The following is an 18,092-nucleotide window of genomic DNA, read 5'->3' as shown; positions in this document are numbered from 1 at the left end:
TTTTTCTTTTCCCACCTGCAGTGTAGGGGAATCAACCCTGGAGGTGCCGATGGGGACGAGGCTCAGAGATGGAGGATCCCTCCGTCAACACACAGGCCTTCATTTGCCTCTGGGTGGTCAGTGGGTGACATCTGGGCTTTTGAGACAAGCCCCAAACCCCACATCCTTACCTAGGGGGAAGCCAATGCCCTTGCTTATCAAAGGCAAGGTTCCAGGTCTCACGTGTACATGAACACTTAGCCAGCATGCATGCATGTGCCTGAGGCACTCAGAGGTCGGAAAAGTGGGTTGACTCCCCTGCAACTGGATTTGTGGATAGTCTCAGTCCCCATGTGGGTGCTGGGAACTAGTTCCAGTTTCTCTGCATAAGCCATGTCTCCACCTCAGAGATCTTGGTTTTTAAGTTTTTCTTGTTTCAAGCTAGGATCTCACTAGGTAGCCATAGCTGGCTGTTCTGGAACTTACTATATAGTCTAGGCTGGCTTCAGATTCAGAGATGCGCCTGCTCTGCTTCCCAGGGGCTGGGACTAAAAGGGAGCACCACTGTACCTGGTGATTTATGAGCATGTGTCTGCCATATGAGTGTGTTTGCCTGGGGTGGCCGGAGGAGAGTGTTGGATCCCCTGGACCTGGGGTAATGGGTGTTCTGCGCTCACAACATGGGTTGTAGAAACCAAACTCAGGTCCTCTGGAGGAGCAATAAATGATCGAAACCACTGAGCTATCTCTCCAGTCCCTTCAAGAAAAAGGTACATGGGTGCTTGAGCATGTATACATGTATGGGGAGATCCAAGGACAACTTTGGTCCTCGCCTTTTACCATGTTCAAGCCAGGTGAGATATTTTGTTCCCTGGGTATAGCTGACCTGGGAGTTTCGGGGGATGGCTGCTGGATCCCACACATCCCAGAGCCTGAGGCCACTAAATACTAAGATATTTAACATTTCCCACTTGAGGCAAGCGGCTTGGGAGTTGCAGAGACCTGAGGCAGTATACACTCAAATTCCCAAACCCCATTCCCAACATGTGTACAAAGTGACATGCAAGATGAGTTCAATTCAGGGACCCACCTGTGCCCTAAGCAAAAGAATGCTTCTGTCTATTCCAGGCCTGTATATCCAGTTCTTGCCTGGGAGCCATGCAGTGGTCCCCAACAGAGGAACCTGAGACACTAGCTCAGGGGAAGCCAGGGACACCAGTTACTTAGAAAGTAATTTAATGCATTTAGGACAAAATAAAACATTCTTAGAAATGTTTTTCCTTTTGGTTTTTAAGACAGGTTTTTGCTGTGTAGCCCAGACAGGCCTGGAACTTTCCAACTTCTTGTCTCAGACTCCCGGGAGGGTGTTGCGATTATAGGATGTGAGCTGCCAAACCCAGATCCCTGCAACTCTTAGTGAAGAAATATTTTGAGAGCGTCCCAACTCTTCTAAAATACTATGTTGCTAGCTGCTGAGGTAAACAGTTCAATCCAGAAAATTCCTGAGGCAGGTCCTGGGTTGGATAGCGCCCACTCTGAGCAGAGTGGGTGGCAGGACCGTCTGCATCTGCAGACTGGATGTGTGTGGGTGGCCAGGCTCTCCGGCTGATCAGATGTGGCTCCCTCAGAAGCGGGGCTTGCGCTTGCGGCCGGTGTACTGCGTGTCAGGTCTGACCTCCCTGCAGATGGACGGACAGACAGAATGGGCTCAGGGGCGGCCACAGCACCCCTCCCTGCCCGCTGTCCATGCCAGCCTCTACTCACTTGCCCTGGCGCCTGCGCCTCTCCTTCTTCTCTAGGACCCACTCCCGGCTCTTCTTCACCAGGTCTCTCCGGGCCTTCTTGTGTGGAGCCCTGGCCAGAGACAGAGAGGTGGGTTGTGGGGTGGGGATGGCTAAGCTGTGCTCAGGGGCAGCCCAGAGGCTCCATCTTCCTTTCTGTGATTTCCACTCTGGACTCCTCAGCAATAGGACCAAACCTGGCTTAGCAGAGCTGTGGCGTGTGGTCTGTGCCCCTGCAAGGTGCCACTGGGTGGATGGCCTGGTGTCTAACACACACCTGGTGCATGGGTAACTCCAGGAAGCAGTAACTCAGAAGCCTGGTAGTGCCCAAGGGAAGCCACGGCACCTTCCCAGTCCAGTGTTGCCACTTAAGGTGCTCCAGGCTTGAGAATTCAGTGTGACTATGGAAGCCAGTGTCCATCCCACCCCCACCCCACTCAAGCGTCTATCAATGTCTGAGGCCGGAAAACAAGACTGCCCGCTCACAGCAGTCCTGACGAGAATGCTCCTCACAGACTTGTCTTGGCCTCCAGCCCTGGCCAAGGAGGAATGTGATCCCCATGGCTCAATGGACAAGAGGCCCGAGGAAGACAGGGTGCCCGCTCACCCAGCCACAGCCACATTCCCGTGGGCTGCTGGGATGAAGTGATGAAGGAGAATGGCCGGCTGCTTCAGTGTAGGCTGAGGCCCCTGGGTGCTGACAAGAGCCAGGGCCTAGCCTTGCTGAACCCTAGCCTGGCAGAGCAGAGGCCCATGAGCTACTCGGCATGTGTGGCAGGGCAGGGCTACCCAAGCCACCAGGAAAGAAGGCAGGCTACGTGAGGCCAGAAGGGTGCCACGGAAGGAAGTGTCAGGTTGGTAGAAAAGCCAGTCAGGAGCCTGCCCCCCTCTGTGACCAGGTGAACAGCAGGAATTAGTGGTCAGTTTCGGCAGCACAGCGCCACACCACCATGCACGCTGTGGGATGCGTAAGTGTGGCTTGTGACCGGATCTGGGAGGTTCCTAGCTGCCAAGAAGACAAGGAAGGAAGCAAGGGACTAAGCGGGGTGAAGAAGAAAGGAAAGAGGGATGGAACAGCCCAGAAGGACAGGATGGGCTGACAACCAACACCGCGCTGATACCGGTGTGAAGCTAAGGGACCCTACAGTGCATGCAGGGGCTTGGATGCCTTGGGCTTCCTCTGCAAAGCTGAGTAGAAACATCTAGAAGAGTCCTAATGCGCAACGGGGAATGAGCAGGGAAGGTAAGGAAGGACTCTGTGTGAGCGAGGGTCAGGGGTCAGGCTGGGAGAGCCTGAGCAAACGTGTGGGCAGCGCGAGTGGGGATGAACTGGGAGGCACCAGACAGAGGAGTCACAGAGGTGGAAAGGAAAGAGGAAGTGACCAAGGGCGCCCGGAGGGAGGCCATGTGGAAACCTGTTTCTTCTCTTACTGAAACAGAGACAGAAATGGGGCAGGTGAGACGGGGCAGGTGAGACGGGGCAGGTGAGACGGGGCAGGTGAGACGGGGCAGGTGAGAGGCTCAGAAGGTCCTGTGCTTGCTGCGCCGGCCTGGCCCCTGACCCACAGGGTCCCCTACTCATTCCTCTCAGCTTTGCAGAGGAAGTACAGAGCGCCCAATCTCTGCATGGTCCTCATGCCTCGTCCTCACACGAGGGTCTGTTGGTGACACATGCTTTCCGTAAGCTGGGCTGTGTGGAACAATCTGCATATCCGTCCCCATCTGTGGGGAGCTGTGTGTGGACGGGGAGGACTCGGGAGGGTGGGGATGAGGATGCAGGAGCCCAGGAAGGCTGAAAGTGGCTGGAGGGATGGTATGGGGGACGTGTAATGGAGCACCCTGCCCAGTGCGTCAATACGGGGCACGCGCAGGCTCACACAGGAAGCTAAGGCGCCGTGGCTGCCCCGGTGCTCTTCCTGAAGAGGGGCAGACACAGTCCAAGAGGCACATCTGGTTCTAACATCTCTTTGGTGCTGCAACTGTGTCTAAGCTAAGGCTGAGGTGAAAGCGGAGAGTAACGGCCCAGCCCTTGCCTGGTCCCCGCACCTTCCACCTTACCGTTCACTGGTGAAAGCGGACTCGGAGGCCTGGTCTGCTTCCTGACTTTCAGTCAGCCCCTGCAGGAAACAAAGCTCTCAGGTCACCCTGTAGCTCACTACTCAACACAGAAAGAAGAGCATCCAGGCCTGAGTAAGCCCAGTAGGCCTGAAGACAGGCCACAGGGGTGGGAGTTCCCTCCCAGGACCTGCAGAAGTCTCTCTCAGATAGCTGGCTCTGTATGTAGAGAACTGGGAAACCCTGACCATGGCAGCCCTCCCAGCATGCTCCTGTGTTGGGAAAAGAAGGTACGACCTGAAGACCAAGGCTCTTCCTTACCTTTGGCAGGGAGGTGGAAGGCCCAGAAAACAGACAGAGGTAGAACCTGAAATGAGAGAGGGCAGGAGGAAGCCTGGCTCACAAGGCCTAGCAGCAGCACAGGGTCCTTGTCCTACATTGTTGTGGCCCTGCGCACCTACCCAGCGTTCCTCTGGCTACATAGTAGCCTGAAAGGGCCCCAGCAATATGGAGTCAGGTCTTGGTCCCAGCACTCGCTGTGTATGTGTGTACACACGAGGTCAGAGGTCAGCCTCAGCTGTCATTCCTCAGGCACCACCCATTTGTTCTTTGACAGGGTATCTCACTATCCGAGAGCTCAGCAAGTAGGCTAGGCTGGCTGGCCAGAGTCCCCAGAGATCTGCCTAGCTTCATGTCCAGGGCCCTAGGATCACAAGTGAGCACCACCATGCCTGGCTTTTAACATGAGTGCTGGAAATGGGACATCAGGCCCTCAAGCTTACAAAGCAAGCTTCACCCACTGAGCCATCGCCCCGGGCCCTGGCACTTACTTCTTTGCTTTGGCACTGTTGGGGAAGTCCACCACCACACCGCCAGTGAAGCCTGCTCTCGTGGCCTGGGTTGTGATCAGCTCCAGCTGAGGAGATAGGGTCAGGGAACGATCAGAGGGACAAGAGGGACAAAAGCTGGAGATATTCTCAGCCCTCACTGGTCAGAATCTAAAGCCTTCTCTAGCTCGACCTTTCTGACTCCAGATGCCTGGAAAGCCACCAAGGCAGAATTCAGGCTGTAGCCATTCTCAGCAGCCCCATACTGAGGGAGTATCAGAACAAACCAGTTCTGTCCATTCCCACCATCTGCTCCAAGGTCCCATCTCCCAGCCCTTAGGAGATGAATGGGGTCAACTAGAGCTGACTTGGTTCTGATCCCACAGAATCCCTCTCTTAGGCCACACAGGACGGAGCTGCCGAGGTCCTCTTGCTGCCCCTAAATCCACTGCATTATGGGAATGGACAGCATCCCAGCAACGCCTCACAGCACCTTAACTCTCTTCTCTCTCAGAGCTTCAGATGGAGGCCAGGCCCAGTGCATGCTACATGAGACTGAGCCAACCACAGGCTCCCTACCATCTCACCTATCAAAGAAGACAGCACTTCGGCCTCCCCTACAAACACGCCCCCTCTCAGGAAGCCGCCTGGGGTCACAGTGCCACTACTAGGGTACCCTGCCCTTGTTTGACCAGGCAGCATGACTTCCATGTTCTGTCACATGCCCGGGCAAGAAGGCAGCTGAGTGGCGAAAACGTTGTATGTTCTCCCCTCCCCGAAGCCCTAGCTACCTGCTCACCTGCTCCGAGTTCTCGGGGTACAGCTGCAGGACAGCTCGGGCCCCACGGACCTGTAGGCAACAGAAATGTCATGACCACAGAAGTGTTCTGTGGAATCATGACCACAACACTCCTGTCATGGGCAAAGTACCACTCTCATGGCTCAGAATACCATCACCAACTAAAGACTCCTAACCTCTGGGGTGCATGTTGCTAAAGCAGACATCTAACTTACAGTTGCAGGAAGAAAAACTGGGGCCAGGTGGTGCATGTCTGTAACCTAAGCCTTCGGGAGGCAGAGGCAGGAGGATCACCACGTGCTCAGGTCTAGCCTGGTTTACACAGTAAGTCCCTGTCTCAAAAGAAAAGGGACGAGGAACAAAAATAACCCAGTTGGTGTTGGAATTAAAGGTGTTCGCCATGGGCTGGAGAGATGGCCCAGTGGTTAAAGCGCTTGCTGCTCTTCTGGAGGACCCGGGATCCACTCCCAACACCCATGTGGCAGCTCATAGCATCTACAACCACAGATCCAGGAGATCTGCTGCCCTCATCTGGACTCTGTAGGCACCAAGCACGAATGTGGTTCACAGACATATATGCAGACAAAACATTCACACACGTAACATAATAAAAGGAAGTAAGAGGAGAAAAAAAGAAACAGACCAAAAAAAAAGAGGAAAGGAAAAAGGTACATGCCACAATGCCTGGCATGATTCTTTGTTTTTTGAGACAGGGTTTCCCTATGTATCCCTGTCTGTCCTGGAACTCACTCTGTTGACCCGGCTGGCATCGACTCAGAGATCTGCCTGCCTCTGTCTCCAGAGTACAGGGATTAAAGATATGCACCAACAGCCAGTAATAAAAAAAAAATTTTTTTTTCAAAAGAGAAAGTTAGACAAGGGCTGGAGAGGTGGCTCAGTGGTTAGAACTGACAGCTCTTCCAGAGGTTCTGAGTTCAATTCCCAGAAACAACACAGTGGCTCACAGCCATCTGTAATGGGATCCTATGCCCTCTTCTGGTGTGTCTGAGGCTAGAGGCAGTGTGCGCACATGCAGAAAATAAATAAATCTTTGGAAAAAAAAATAAAAGGAGGAGCTGGGGAGGAACTTCTAGAGGACAGGGGCACTCTGGCAGGTGACCTCTGTGTGCTACACATGCCTCTTCTCGGTCAACTCAGTGTCTCAGATGCTGGCCATGCTGCCACACCTGGGCTTTTTTTCTTTTGCATTTTTGAGGCTTCTCTGGTTGACTTTGAGCTTCCTGTGTATCAAAGGCTGGCCTTGAACTCCCAACTGTCCATGGATTCCATGTCTATACAACCTGCGACTGAGTGTTCCACAGGCCGTGCTCCTTTCTTAGCAGCCTTGTCATGGATCCCTTCAACTTCATCCTTGAACTTCCAAGACAGGAAGAAGGACAGACAGACACGCATGCATGCAGAGGAAGGAGCTTATACTCACGAGGGCAGAGTACAGAGAAGAAAAGAAGCAGTAGAGGCGCCTGGCAGGGATGTCCGACTTCTTGTTTGCGTTGCAGAGCCACTGCACCGCAGAGATGCTGAAAAGGACGAGACCTCGTTAAGTGGGACCAGTGCCTTCCCCAAAGACCTCCAGGGGACTCTGCCGTCACCCGCACTGATCTGCGGCCTGCAGCTCACGCTGTAGAGGCCAGCCCACTCTTGGTCACTTCTTCACAACACAGTCCACTTGGGGAAAGAACTTACTTCCTTCAGCCATCCCAGGAAAAGGTTTTCTCAGCCAATGTCTCTGTGAACTTCCAGGTACCAAGGCCATGGCGGCCCACCTACCCCTTCATCCTCTCACACCAAGGGAAACCCGCCAGTCACTTAGCCCAGCCACTCAGCTGCCTGCCCCTTTACACCCTTCTGTGTATCTACTAACGCTCTTCAAACCACCCAGATCGCAAACCTTCTCCAGTTACGTTCTTCACTTCTGGCCTACCCCTCTCCACACCCGGCCACAGAATGCCATCCTACTGGCCTGGCATGAGCAAGGCCTTCAGTTTCATCTCCGACGCCACAAAACAAAACCGGCACATCAGCCAGGTGGTACGCACATTTAATTCCAGCACTTGGGAGGCAGAGGCAGGTGGATCTCTGTGAGTGTATACAGGGGCTTTGGGCCGGATAGGGCTGCATAGTAAGATTCGTCTTTAAAAACAAACCAGAAAGAGCTTGAAGGGGCTCGAGACCCCATATGAACAACAATGCCAACCAACCAGAGCTTCCAGGGACTAAGCCACTACCCAAAGACTATACATGGACTAACCCTGGGCTCCAACTGCATAGGTAGCAATGAATAGACTAGTAAGAGCACCAGTGGAAGGGGAAGCCCTGGGTCCTGCCAAGACTGAACCCCCAGTGAACGTGATTGTTGGGGGGAGGGCGGTAATGGGGGGAGGACGGGGAGGGGAACACTCATATAGAAGGGGAGGGGGAGGGGTTAGGGGGATGTTTGCCTGGAAAAAGGGAAAGGGAATAACAATTGAAATGTAAATAAGAAATACCCAATTTAATAAAGATGGAGAAAAAAAACAAACAAAAAAAAAACAGAACCCACCCCGCCCCCACACACAAACGCTTCATATCTCTCTTTTTTTTTTTTTTTTTGTTTGTTTGTTTTTTGTTTTTTTGGAGCTGGGAACCGAACCCAGGGCCTTGCGCTTGCTAGGCAAGCGCTCTACCACTAAGCTAAATCCCCAACCCTGCTTCATATCTCTTTAACATCATTGCTTTAACTCTGAGCCAGGACCTCAAGCAGCCTAGCCTCCAACTCATGTGGCACAGGAAGAGCTTGCACTGCTAATCCCCAGTGCGGGGATTACCACCATGTGCAGCAACAGCTCACACTTCCAACAGTAAGCTCAACACTGCAGAGCCGGGGATTAAGGTTCAGGGGCTGCAGTAAGCTCAACACCGCAGAGCTGGGGATAAGGTTCAGGGGCTGGAGAGATGCTCAGTGACTCAGAGTACTTGCTGCTCTTACAGGACACCAGTTCAGTTCCCACCACCCGCACTGCAGCTCACCACCATCTCCAGTGGCAGGGGACTGTCCTCTAGCAATCACGGGACCAGGCAATCATGCGGTACATGCCCATGCACACAGGCCGACACATGCATAAAATAAAATAAACAAATCCTGCCAATGAGAGCTTGTCTGAGACTAGAGGCAGTGTCTGAGGAACAACCCGAGGGGGCTCTCTTGCCTCCACTTGTCTGTACCCACAAACACAACAATGTGTACACACACAATTATTTCTAGCTGTCTTCATCCTTATAAATCTACAAATCGGGCTGGAGAGAAGGCTCAGTGGTTAGGAGCACTGACTGTTCTTCCAGAGGTCCTGAGTTCAATTCCCAGCAACCACATGGTGGCTCACAACCATCTGTAATGGGGTCTGATGCTCTCTTCTGGTGTGTCTGAAGACAGCTACGGTGTACTCACATACATAAAATAAAAATAAAAATCTTAAAAAAAAATTTTTTTAAATAAATCTACAAATCTTAGACCATGTACATTTGATGAGTCACTGAGTCTGCATCCTGGTCCTTGTATGGAGAACAAATGATACTTTTGAAGAATCTCCTTTCTCTCCACCATGTGTATTCTGGACATCAAATGCGGGTCTGCCAGGCTTGCTAACAAGCCGTGATCACTGAGCCAGCTCCCCAGAACACGTAAGTTTTTAAATGTGATGTAATGACTGCTATATAGCCAGGTTTAGACAACGTTCATCTATGAAACTAAAAGTGGACGGTAAAGAATGTCACCTGGGGGCTGGGGATTTAGCTCAGTGGTAGAGCGCTTACCTAGGAAGCGCAAGGCCCTGGGTTCGGTCCCCAGCTCCGAAAAAAAGAACCAAAAAAAAAAAAAAAAAAAGAATGTCACCTGATGCAGCCATCAAAAGAACCCGGTCTGAAAGGGACTCCCTGGCCCATGTCCCCTAGTAGTAGGTCTCCCTCTGTGTCGCGGTCCAAGGCGGCGTCTACATTGGAGGAAAAGAAAGTATGGGTACAACTGAGACAGACGGGTGAGGTGGGCAGGCCTGTGGTCTCAGTAACAGAGAGGCGGAGGCAGGTGTATCCCAAGTAGGGGACTAGCCTGGGCTATATAGCAAGATCTTATCTCAAACAAGCAAAAATCCAATCCACCTGTTCCACACAAAAGAGGAAGTGACCTTGGTCCAAGGCAGGGCACACGAACTTACCCAACATGGCAGGGCTGATGTCAATGCCCACCCAGTAGTGCCCCTCTTCTGAGATATAGTCTCCACTCAGTCCAGAACCACAGCTGGAATAAAGGAACCATCGGGGATCACACTGCTGAACAGCAGGGACCCTCCACCCTGACCTAGACAACTGGACCTGGGGTACCAGGGCCTTACCCGATGTCTAACAGATAAGAAGGCTGGCCCTCTGGCAAACAGAGGAGCTCCAGTGCTCGCTCAGTCATCTTGGTCTGGATGTCAATCATCCGTGAGCTGGGAAGTAGAAAAAGAGAGGAGCAGTTATGGAACTCCAGGTCGAGTTTCTCCTAGACCAAAGGAGTCAGGAAAATGAAGAAGCAATAATCAGCTAAAGGTACTTTTTCTACTTTAAGTTCTTTTTATTTCATTTAGCGTGTGTGTGTGTGTGTGTGTGTGTGTGTGTGTGTGTGTATGTGTGTGTGTGTGTGTGTGTGTGTGTGTGTGTGTGTGTGTACATATGGTACTGGAGGTCAGAGGCCAAGTTGCTCAATTTGGTTCTCTTCTTCCAACATGAATTTCTGGGGACTGAATGAACTCAAGTCACGAAGCTTGGGGACTACCCTGTGAGCTATCTGGCCAACCCCTGCCCAGCATTTTATTTTTTTTATTTTTTTATTTTTTTATTTTTTGGTTCTTTTTTTCGGAGCTGGGGATCGAACCCAGGGCCTTGCGCTTCCTAGGTAAGCGCTCTACCACTGAGCTAAATCCCCAGCCCCTGCCCAACATTTTAAACTCACAATTCTAACCTGAAATCAACAGACTCAAATGCAGTTATTAAAAGTAGCCCCGTGGGGTTGGGGATTTAGCTCGGTGGTAGAGCGCTTGCCTAGCAAGCGCAAGGCCCTGGGTTCGGTCCCAAGCTCCAAAAAAAAGAAAAAAGAAAAAAAAAAAAAGTAGCCCCATGATAGGCATGGATACTCCCACAAATTTCTGCACTCAAACAACTGAAGCAAGACTAAGAATTTATGGCCAACCTTGGCCAGACCCTGTCTCAAAACAACACCAGTAAAGTAGTCCCAAAAGTCCATTTGATAGAGGTGCATCTTGGGGTTGGGGATTTAGCTCAATGGTAGAGCACTTGCCTAGCAAGCACAAGGCCCTGGGTTCAGGCCTCAGCTCCAGAAAAAAAACAAAAAAACAAACAAAAAAAAAACCAACAAAACAAAACAAAACAAAAAAAAAGATAGAGGTGCATCTTATTTTATTAAAAGGTGTTTGTCTCACATTTTGTCACACACACACACACACACACACACAGTGTATTAGTGTTTTGCCTGCACATATGTCTGTGTGAGGATGTCAGATCTTGGGAGTTAGAGATGGTAGTGGCTGCCATCTGGGTGCTGGGAACTGAACTCAGGTCCTCTGGAAGAGCCTTCAGTGTTCCTAACCACTGATCCATCTCTCCAGCAAAGCTGACGGAAATAGAGCCAATCACTCAGCAAATGACCAGCCAGTGACCATCTACAGCTCTACTGGGCCTTCACACCTTACTCCTTAGGACTGTGTTCTCTCAAAGAGTCACCTTCCATGCTTACTTTCACAAACAAGCATCAACAATGAACAATAAATGTTAGGGATGTGGCTCGGTGGTAGAGCACTTGCCCACAAGAGGCCCTGCTTGATCCCCAGAACCTCCAAAAAGCAAAAAGACGCATCTCAGTAGTGAAAGGTGTGTGTCTGGCCATACATCCCACCCCACCAGAAAATGAAAACCTCACAGCATTGGTAACCCTGAAAAATACAATACCAGGTTCCACAGAACCAGAACCTGGGAGGCAGAGGCAGGCACTTCTCTGTGAGTTCAAGGCCAGTCAGGGAGGTGAGGGAAGAGACAGTAAATCAGAGTGCAGTAGCGCAAGGCAGTGCAGGCCCATAAGGCCATTCAGACGTACAGAACTTTAACAGCTACTGGCTGCCATGATGAACAGAATGGTCACACATGGTCTTTCCAAAAATCAAGGTAAACCGTCCCATGGAACAGTGTTCTGCCCAGCCATACATGCTGGACCAGGCCTGCAATTTTAACACTTTTAAGGTGGAGACAAGAGGGTCAGGAATTCAGTCGTCTCCACTACACAGCAAGTTCAAGAATACCCTGGGCCATATGAGACCATGTTTCAAACCAACAAAACCAAATCAACTACCATGCAGAGGACTCAGACAAGGCTTATGTCAATGGTTACCATGACAACTCAGTGCACTCATGCATTTAAGTAAGGATCACAATAAACCCACAATGAGTATGTCCTCCTTCTAATAGTAATGATTCCTTCTAGGGCTGTAGCCTAATAAGAGTGCTTTTCAGAACCCTCCAGCGAATAGCTAGGGGTATGCCTCAAAGGTAAAACTTCAGTTTAGAGGGCTGGAGAGATGGTTTGGTGGCTAAGGGCACTGACTGCAGCACTGACTGCTCTTCCAGAGGTCCTGAGTTCAAATCCCAGCAACCACATGGTGGCTCACAACCATCTGTAATGGGATCTGATGCCCTCTTCCAGTGTGTCTGAAGACAGCTACAGTGTACTTATATATAATAAATAAATAAATCTTAAAAAAAAAACCCAAACAATAAAAACCACTTCCACTTAGAATCCCCAAGCCAGGGGCAGGAGGTGAAGCTCAGAGACAGACCACTTATATAATATGACAGTACCCTATTCGTATCTTCTAACTATTGACTACTTTACCACATATTTAAAACACACTGTCAAACGACCAAGTGTAAACTGGAAATGAATATACCCACAGGTAGCCTCGGTAGCAAGACACAGACAGACAGACAGACAGACAGACAGACAGACACACACACACACACACACACACACACACACACACACACACACACACACACTCCCAAATTCTACACGCTTTCTAAGCGATGCCCATAATCCGGGCGACTTGCGGATCCCGACCCCCGCGATGCCTCTTAACAGCCATGCTCTCCTCACTTGCGAACGTATTTCCGGGCTTCATTCTGGTCATAAAACTGTTGAGAATAGAAAAAACACATGGGGTTTGAAGGGAAGAATCCAAAATCAGTCATTCTAGAAAAAGACCAAGACCTGGAGGGGCTCTCACCAGCTCTGGCGGTCCGCTGTGTTCTGGTCTCCGGCTACGAGATGCCATCTCTAAGGGATGGCAACACGCTGGGGCCGGCGAGCACAGGCGCAATGTTTGACGTCATCAACCTGCGATCGTCTCAGGCTAAACTTCCCCGCCTTTCCTTTTATTTGATTGGCTATAAAGCGGGGACGCCTCTAGCGATTCGAAGCCTCCATTGGCTGCCTCGGCGCCGCCCTGGCCCCGCCACAACATGGCGGCCGCGCGCTGCCTGGCGTGGCCGCTGTCATCCCTACGGAGATTGTGGCAGGTCCAGGGCTTGCCTCAAAGTTCGGCCACGGGCTTGTGCTCGCGAGTGAGGACTTATTCACGCAACGCTCTCTATGATCTTCTGGGCGTCCCCTCCACCGCCACGCAGGCACAGATCAAAGCGGCGTACTACCGGCAGAGCTTCCTCTACCATCCGGATCGCAATCCCGGGAGCACCGAGGCTGCCGAGCGCTTCACGCGCATCTCCGAAGCTTATCTGGTCTTGGGCAGTACCATCCTCCGTCGCAAGTATGACCGAGGTTTGCTCAGCGACCAGGACCTGCGCGGACCTGGTGTCAAGCCCTCTAAGACGCCGGTGGCCGATCCCACTCCTCCCCGCCCTCCTCCCTACACCCCTAGGGCTCACGGTGGCTCTCGGGCTTCTCAAGGCGACGGCCGCACTATGTTCGATTTTGACGCCTTCTACCAGGCGCACTATGGAGAACAGCTAGAGAGGGAGCGTCGTCTGCGCGCCCGGAGGGAAGCCCTTCGCAAAAAGCAGAAGGACCACGCCAGCAAGGGGCCCCGCTGGGACGATACCCGAGATGCCACTTTCTTTGTCATCCTTTTCCTTATCTTCATCTTTGTCGGCTTTCGTATTTAATCGGAGAAAAGGAGAGAAAGGGATCCAGCCCAAGAAACCTGCTTTTCTTGACCTTTGAACTATTGGTTTACGATTGAATTGACTTTCTCTTTTGACCCTTCTGACACGTGATCAACACATCACTCTCCTTTGGTCCAGAAAAAGACGATTTTTCAGTGGCCAAGAAGTGGCCCCAGGATAGAGATTCCTTAAAACCACAAATTTAAGTGCTTTCCAGAATCCCCTGGGTGCCTGCTCATTTCTAGAAGTTGTCCTTCTGATGCCAACCCCCAGAACATTTCCAGAAGCCCTGTCCCCTGCCATCTGTCTGTATAATAGGTGGTGCTTCCCCTGTAACCTCTGAACAGTGCAATACGACTGGTTGTCTGACGCCAAAAAGATAAAATTCTTGGGGGCTCTTGTGAAATTTGTTTTTCTGTGTTACCCTGAGCCACAGGTGAGACTTGATCAACGATCTAGTTGACACTGGGGATGTAACTCAGTGAGGGCATGCAAAAGGCATGGGTTTAGTCCCCAACTTTGTTGTCTTCCTGTGTCCCCCTTCCCCACTAAGAAAAAGTTAGTGAAAGATTGCTAAATTTTTCCTCAGGTCAGTGCCACACCATTTCTGTCATGGGGGATGGAGAAAAATCAGTCTTAAGGATGGGGAATACAGTCCTGTGTCCATGTCCATATCTATCTAGGGAGTGACCTTGGGGGAAAGTGCTATGTGAGCCTAACAGCAGAAGGAGATGATTTTTCCTCCTAAGGTCTGTCCCTATTATTCCACAGTGATGACGTAGGGTGGTATTACTGGGGCCAAGTTCATCTTGGGGACAGTGTGCCTGTCCTTGGTCTTTTACTAGCCGCTTGCATTGCTAAGTGTGCAGCCTGTTAACTGTGACGAGACTTGGAGCTTGAATTCCTGAGTGTGGCCTGTGCATTTGCAGTGCTGATCATAAGCACCACCAGTCAAATCCCTCTAATGAGGCTATTGGATTGTGAGTAATTTCTACCTAGAAGAAGCAGAAGGCTCACTGGTCAAGGTGAAGGTTAGGCCAGTGATACAGGGAGGCTGAGGCTGGGGGATTGTGACCAATCACATAGCAGGCCTGCCTTTAAAAGGATACAAAATGACACACAGGGGCCATGTGTAAAGCCAAGAGACTACAGACCCGCAGCAGAGTCTAGCTGTGGCTCAGTTGATAGGGCTCACCTTCAATGCACAAATCTCTGGGTTTCTCCCACAGCACCACATAAACCAGGCACCAGGATCTTGGCACATTTTGGAAACAATATCAACTATGTATCACAGACTGGCCTAGAACTTTCCATCCTCTGCCTCAGTCTCCTGAGTGCTGAGGCGTGGGCCACAGACCCACAGGGATATCGGAGGCTTTCGGGAGGATTGCCATAAAATGGTTCCCTTGGTAACATTGTATGCTTCCCAACTCCCAAGATTTTCCAGAGTTTTCTGGTCTCTCAAGAAGAGTAAACTTGGCAATGGACATAGGCTATTCCCCTACCCTGATGGTGGAGGGAGGGACCGTAGGAGTGCAAGCACATAGGAAGGCTGAGTGAACAGTGGGCATGAGGCTGAGTCAGGAAGAAAGGAGGTAACGGTGCACGCATCTGGGGATCTGTTCTTGCCAGACTGCTAAAATGGGCAAACTGAGTAAAATGCCTTTACTGATCACAGTGTTGATACAATTGATTTCCTTCCTTCCTAACTCCATCCCACGTTCCGGCAGGTCATCCACACGGTGCATCCTTGGCCTCTGTCACGGTTCCAGTATGATTCAAGACAGGACATGACAGCATTTATATAATCCCAGCCTGTGGCAAGCAGGCTGAGGCAGGAAGGTCTCCAGCTTAAGACCAGCCTAGGCTAAATAGTGAGATCCTGTCTCAAGAAAGGTAGGAGCTGGGCACGGTGCTCCACACTTGTAATCCCAGCACTGGGAAAGCAGAAACAGGAGGATCCCCCACAAGTTAGTGGACCATCGGGGTCTACATAGTGAGTTTCAGGCCAGCTAGGGCTACGTAGTGAGGTCCTGCTTCAAACAGAGAAAAGGGGGTGGGGTGGGCCGATGAAGTGTCTCAGGGGTTAAGGAGTTTGTCCCTAAGCCTAACCTGCGATCTATCCCTATCCCTGGGACCTTCATGAGAGAAGGAGAAAACTTACTCCAGAAGTATTCCTCTAATCTCCATATATAAGCTTAGTGCCAAGTATGTGTATACCCATGTGCATCCTCACACCTCGGACAAGACAAAATAAACAAATAATGTATATAAATGTAAAAAAAATGTCGTGTTTGACTCAGGAGATTCCCACAGCACCACGAGAACGGCCACAACACTCATTTTGGGAAACGAGAGGTTCTCCCTATGTGTCTCCTGGAAGGGCACCAGAACCCATGAAGAGAGTGAAGCAACAAGTCATGGGCCTCCCTCAGCCATTGTGTTGAGTGGGTGAGGATGGAGAGAAGTGGGAGTGTTGCTCAGTGGGTAGAGTGCTTACAAAGCCCCGGGTTCCAGCTGCAGCACTGCATACACTGAGCTGGTGGCGCAGACCTGTAATCATAGCGCTCAGCGAAGGCAAGAGGGTCCAAAGTGCAAGGTCAGCCCAAGATATAGAGTTCAAGGCCAGCCTCAGCTACGTAATAAATTAATTAAAGGAGTTGGGGATTTAGCTCAGTGGTAGAGCGCTTGCCTAGCAAACGCAAGAACCTGGGTTCGGTCCCCAGCTCCGAAAAAAAGAAAAAAAAAATAAAATTAATTAATTAAAATGAATTAACAACAGATTTGGACAGCTCTCAGTTGAGCTTCCCTGTGATAAAGTCACTCTTGTCTGCCTGTGGGTGACATCATAGGAAGCAACATGCCTCAGACCCCAGGCGGGTTAGCTCAGATCAATTTGCAGCTCAGGTAGTATGCTATAGAGCGTCTGCGTTGATGAGTAGTGCCCCCTCTGTTAAAACCACAATGTTAACTGGGAATGGAGTATGCATGAAGCCCTGGGTCCCATCTCTATCACGGCTCCAATGTGCCATTTGCAAATCCAGTACACAGCCTGGAAGAAGGACCAGAAGTTCAAGGTCTTCTCTGGATGCAGTTGAATAAGCCTTTAACGCCAGCATTCAGGAGGCAAAGGCAGGTGGATCTCTGTGAATCTGAGGCCAGCATAGTCTCTCAGAAATATAGCAACAACAGAAATTGAAGGTAGAATAGAATTTGGGCCTTGCAGAATGAATTTGGGCCTTGGAGGGAGCACAGTTTAGATACTAACACTCATAACAAGTGGTCTGTGACTCCTTTTCTTTTCTTTTTTTTTTTTTTTTTTTTTTTGGTTCTTTTTTTCGGAGCTGGGGACCGAACCCAGGGCCTTTCTCTTCCTAGGCAAGCGCTCTACCACAGAGCTAAATCCCCAACCCCTTCTTTTTTTAAAAAAAGATTTATTATATATAAGTATACTGTAGCTGTAGTCAGACACACCAGAAGAAGGCATCAGATCCATTACAGATAGTTGTGAGCCACCATATGGTTGCTGGGATTTGAACTCAGCACCTCTGAAAGAGCAGTCAGTGCTCTTAACCACTGAGTCATCTCTCCAGCCCAGCCTGTGATTTGCTCCAAGAGATCCAACATCCTCTTCTAGTCTCTGTGGGTATTACACTCATATACATGGACATTGGACTTGTGCCCCCAACACGCACACACACAATTATAGTAAATCTTTAAAAAGATATAAGGTGGGGCTGGAGAGATGGCTCATCGGTTAAGAGCACTGACTGCTCTTCCAAAGGTCCTGAGTTCAATTCCCAGCAACCACATGGTGGCTCACAACCATCTGTAATGGGATCCGATGCCCTCTTCTGGTGTGTCTGAAGACAGCAACAGTGTGTACTCACATATATAAAAATAAATAAAATCTTTAAAAAAAAATAAATAAAAGGTTGGCCAGGTGCTAGTGGAACACACCTTTAATCCTATCACTTAAAAGGCAGAGGCAGGTGGATCTCTGAGTTTGAGGCCAGCCTGGTCTGCAGAGCAAGTTCCAGGACAACCTGAGCTACATAAAGAAACTTTGTCTCAAAACAACAATGAAAAAGAAGGGGCTGGAGAGATGTCTCTGAGGTTGAGAGCACTGACTGCTCTTCTAGAGGTCCTTTCTTTTTTTTTTTTTTTTTTTTTTTTTTTTTTTTTGGGTTCTTTTTTTTTCCGGAGCTGGGGACCGAACCCAGGGCCTTGCGCTTCTTAGGTAAGCGCTCTACCACTGAGCTAAATCCCCAGCTCCTCTTCTAGAGGTCCTTGGTTCAATTCCCAGCAGCCACGTGGTGGCTCACAACTATCTGTAATGGGATCCGATGCCCTCTTCTGGTATGCAGACATATATGCAGGCAGAACACTGTGTACATAATAAATATGTCTTAAAAAAAAAAAAAGGGAAAA

General features: G+C 50.3%; 2 protein-coding genes and 1 non-coding gene across 3 annotated transcripts; 1 reads left to right on the top strand and 2 right to left on the bottom strand.

Annotated features, from left to right (window-relative positions):
* Positions 1-1,198: 1,198 nt before the first annotated feature.
* On the bottom strand, positions 1,199-12,836 carry Bud23 (BUD23, rRNA methyltransferase and ribosome maturation factor). The gene is made up of 12 exons (NM_001135743.1): positions 12,767-12,836; positions 12,637-12,674; positions 9,827-9,922; positions 9,650-9,732; positions 9,331-9,427; positions 6,883-6,979; positions 5,442-5,492; positions 4,646-4,731; positions 4,137-4,182; positions 3,819-3,877; positions 1,744-1,833; positions 1,199-1,658 (listed from the first exon to the last, which is right to left on the bottom strand). The coding sequence occupies exons 1-12, from the start codon at positions 12,812-12,814 to the stop codon at positions 1,604-1,606; spliced, it is 846 nt and encodes a 281-aa protein (NP_001129215.1). The 5' UTR covers positions 12,815-12,836; the 3' UTR covers positions 1,199-1,603.
* LOC120096124 (small Cajal body-specific RNA 20) lies at positions 2,210-2,342 on the bottom strand. The gene has a single exon (XR_015635016.1).
* A 151-nt stretch (positions 12,837-12,987) lies between the features above and the next one.
* Positions 12,988-14,067, top strand: Dnajc30 (DnaJ heat shock protein family (Hsp40) member C30). The gene is given in 1 exon segment (NM_001109024.3): positions 12,988-14,067. A coding segment is annotated over 1 exon segment (660 nt). The 5' UTR covers positions 12,988-13,001; the 3' UTR covers positions 13,662-14,067.
* Positions 14,068-18,092: the final 4,025 nt, after the last annotated feature.

This window comes from Rattus norvegicus, chromosome 12 (genome assembly GCF_021556685.1).
Source record: "Rattus norvegicus strain SHRSP/BbbUtx chromosome 12, alternate assembly SHRSP_T2T, whole genome shotgun sequence".
NCBI classification, from domain to species: domain Eukaryota; kingdom Metazoa; phylum Chordata; class Mammalia; order Rodentia; family Muridae; genus Rattus; species Rattus norvegicus.
This window is presented reverse-complemented; position numbering and strand designations above follow the sequence as displayed.

Bases quoted from the DNA above. Each gene is read 5' to 3' on its own strand.
- Bud23 (NM_001135743.1), bottom strand. From the start codon at position 12,814: ATGGCATCTCGTAGCCGGAGACCAGAACACAGCGGACCGCCAGAGCTG. The intron at 4,732-5,441 runs GTGAGCAGGTAG...CTATCTCCTCAG, and splicing joins ACCCCGAGAACTCGGAGCAG to CTGGAGCTGATCACAACCCA. The intron at 1,659-1,743 runs GTGAGTAGAGGC...GTCCATCTGCAG, and splicing joins AGGCGCAGGCGCCAGGGCAA to GGAGGTCAGACCTGACACGC.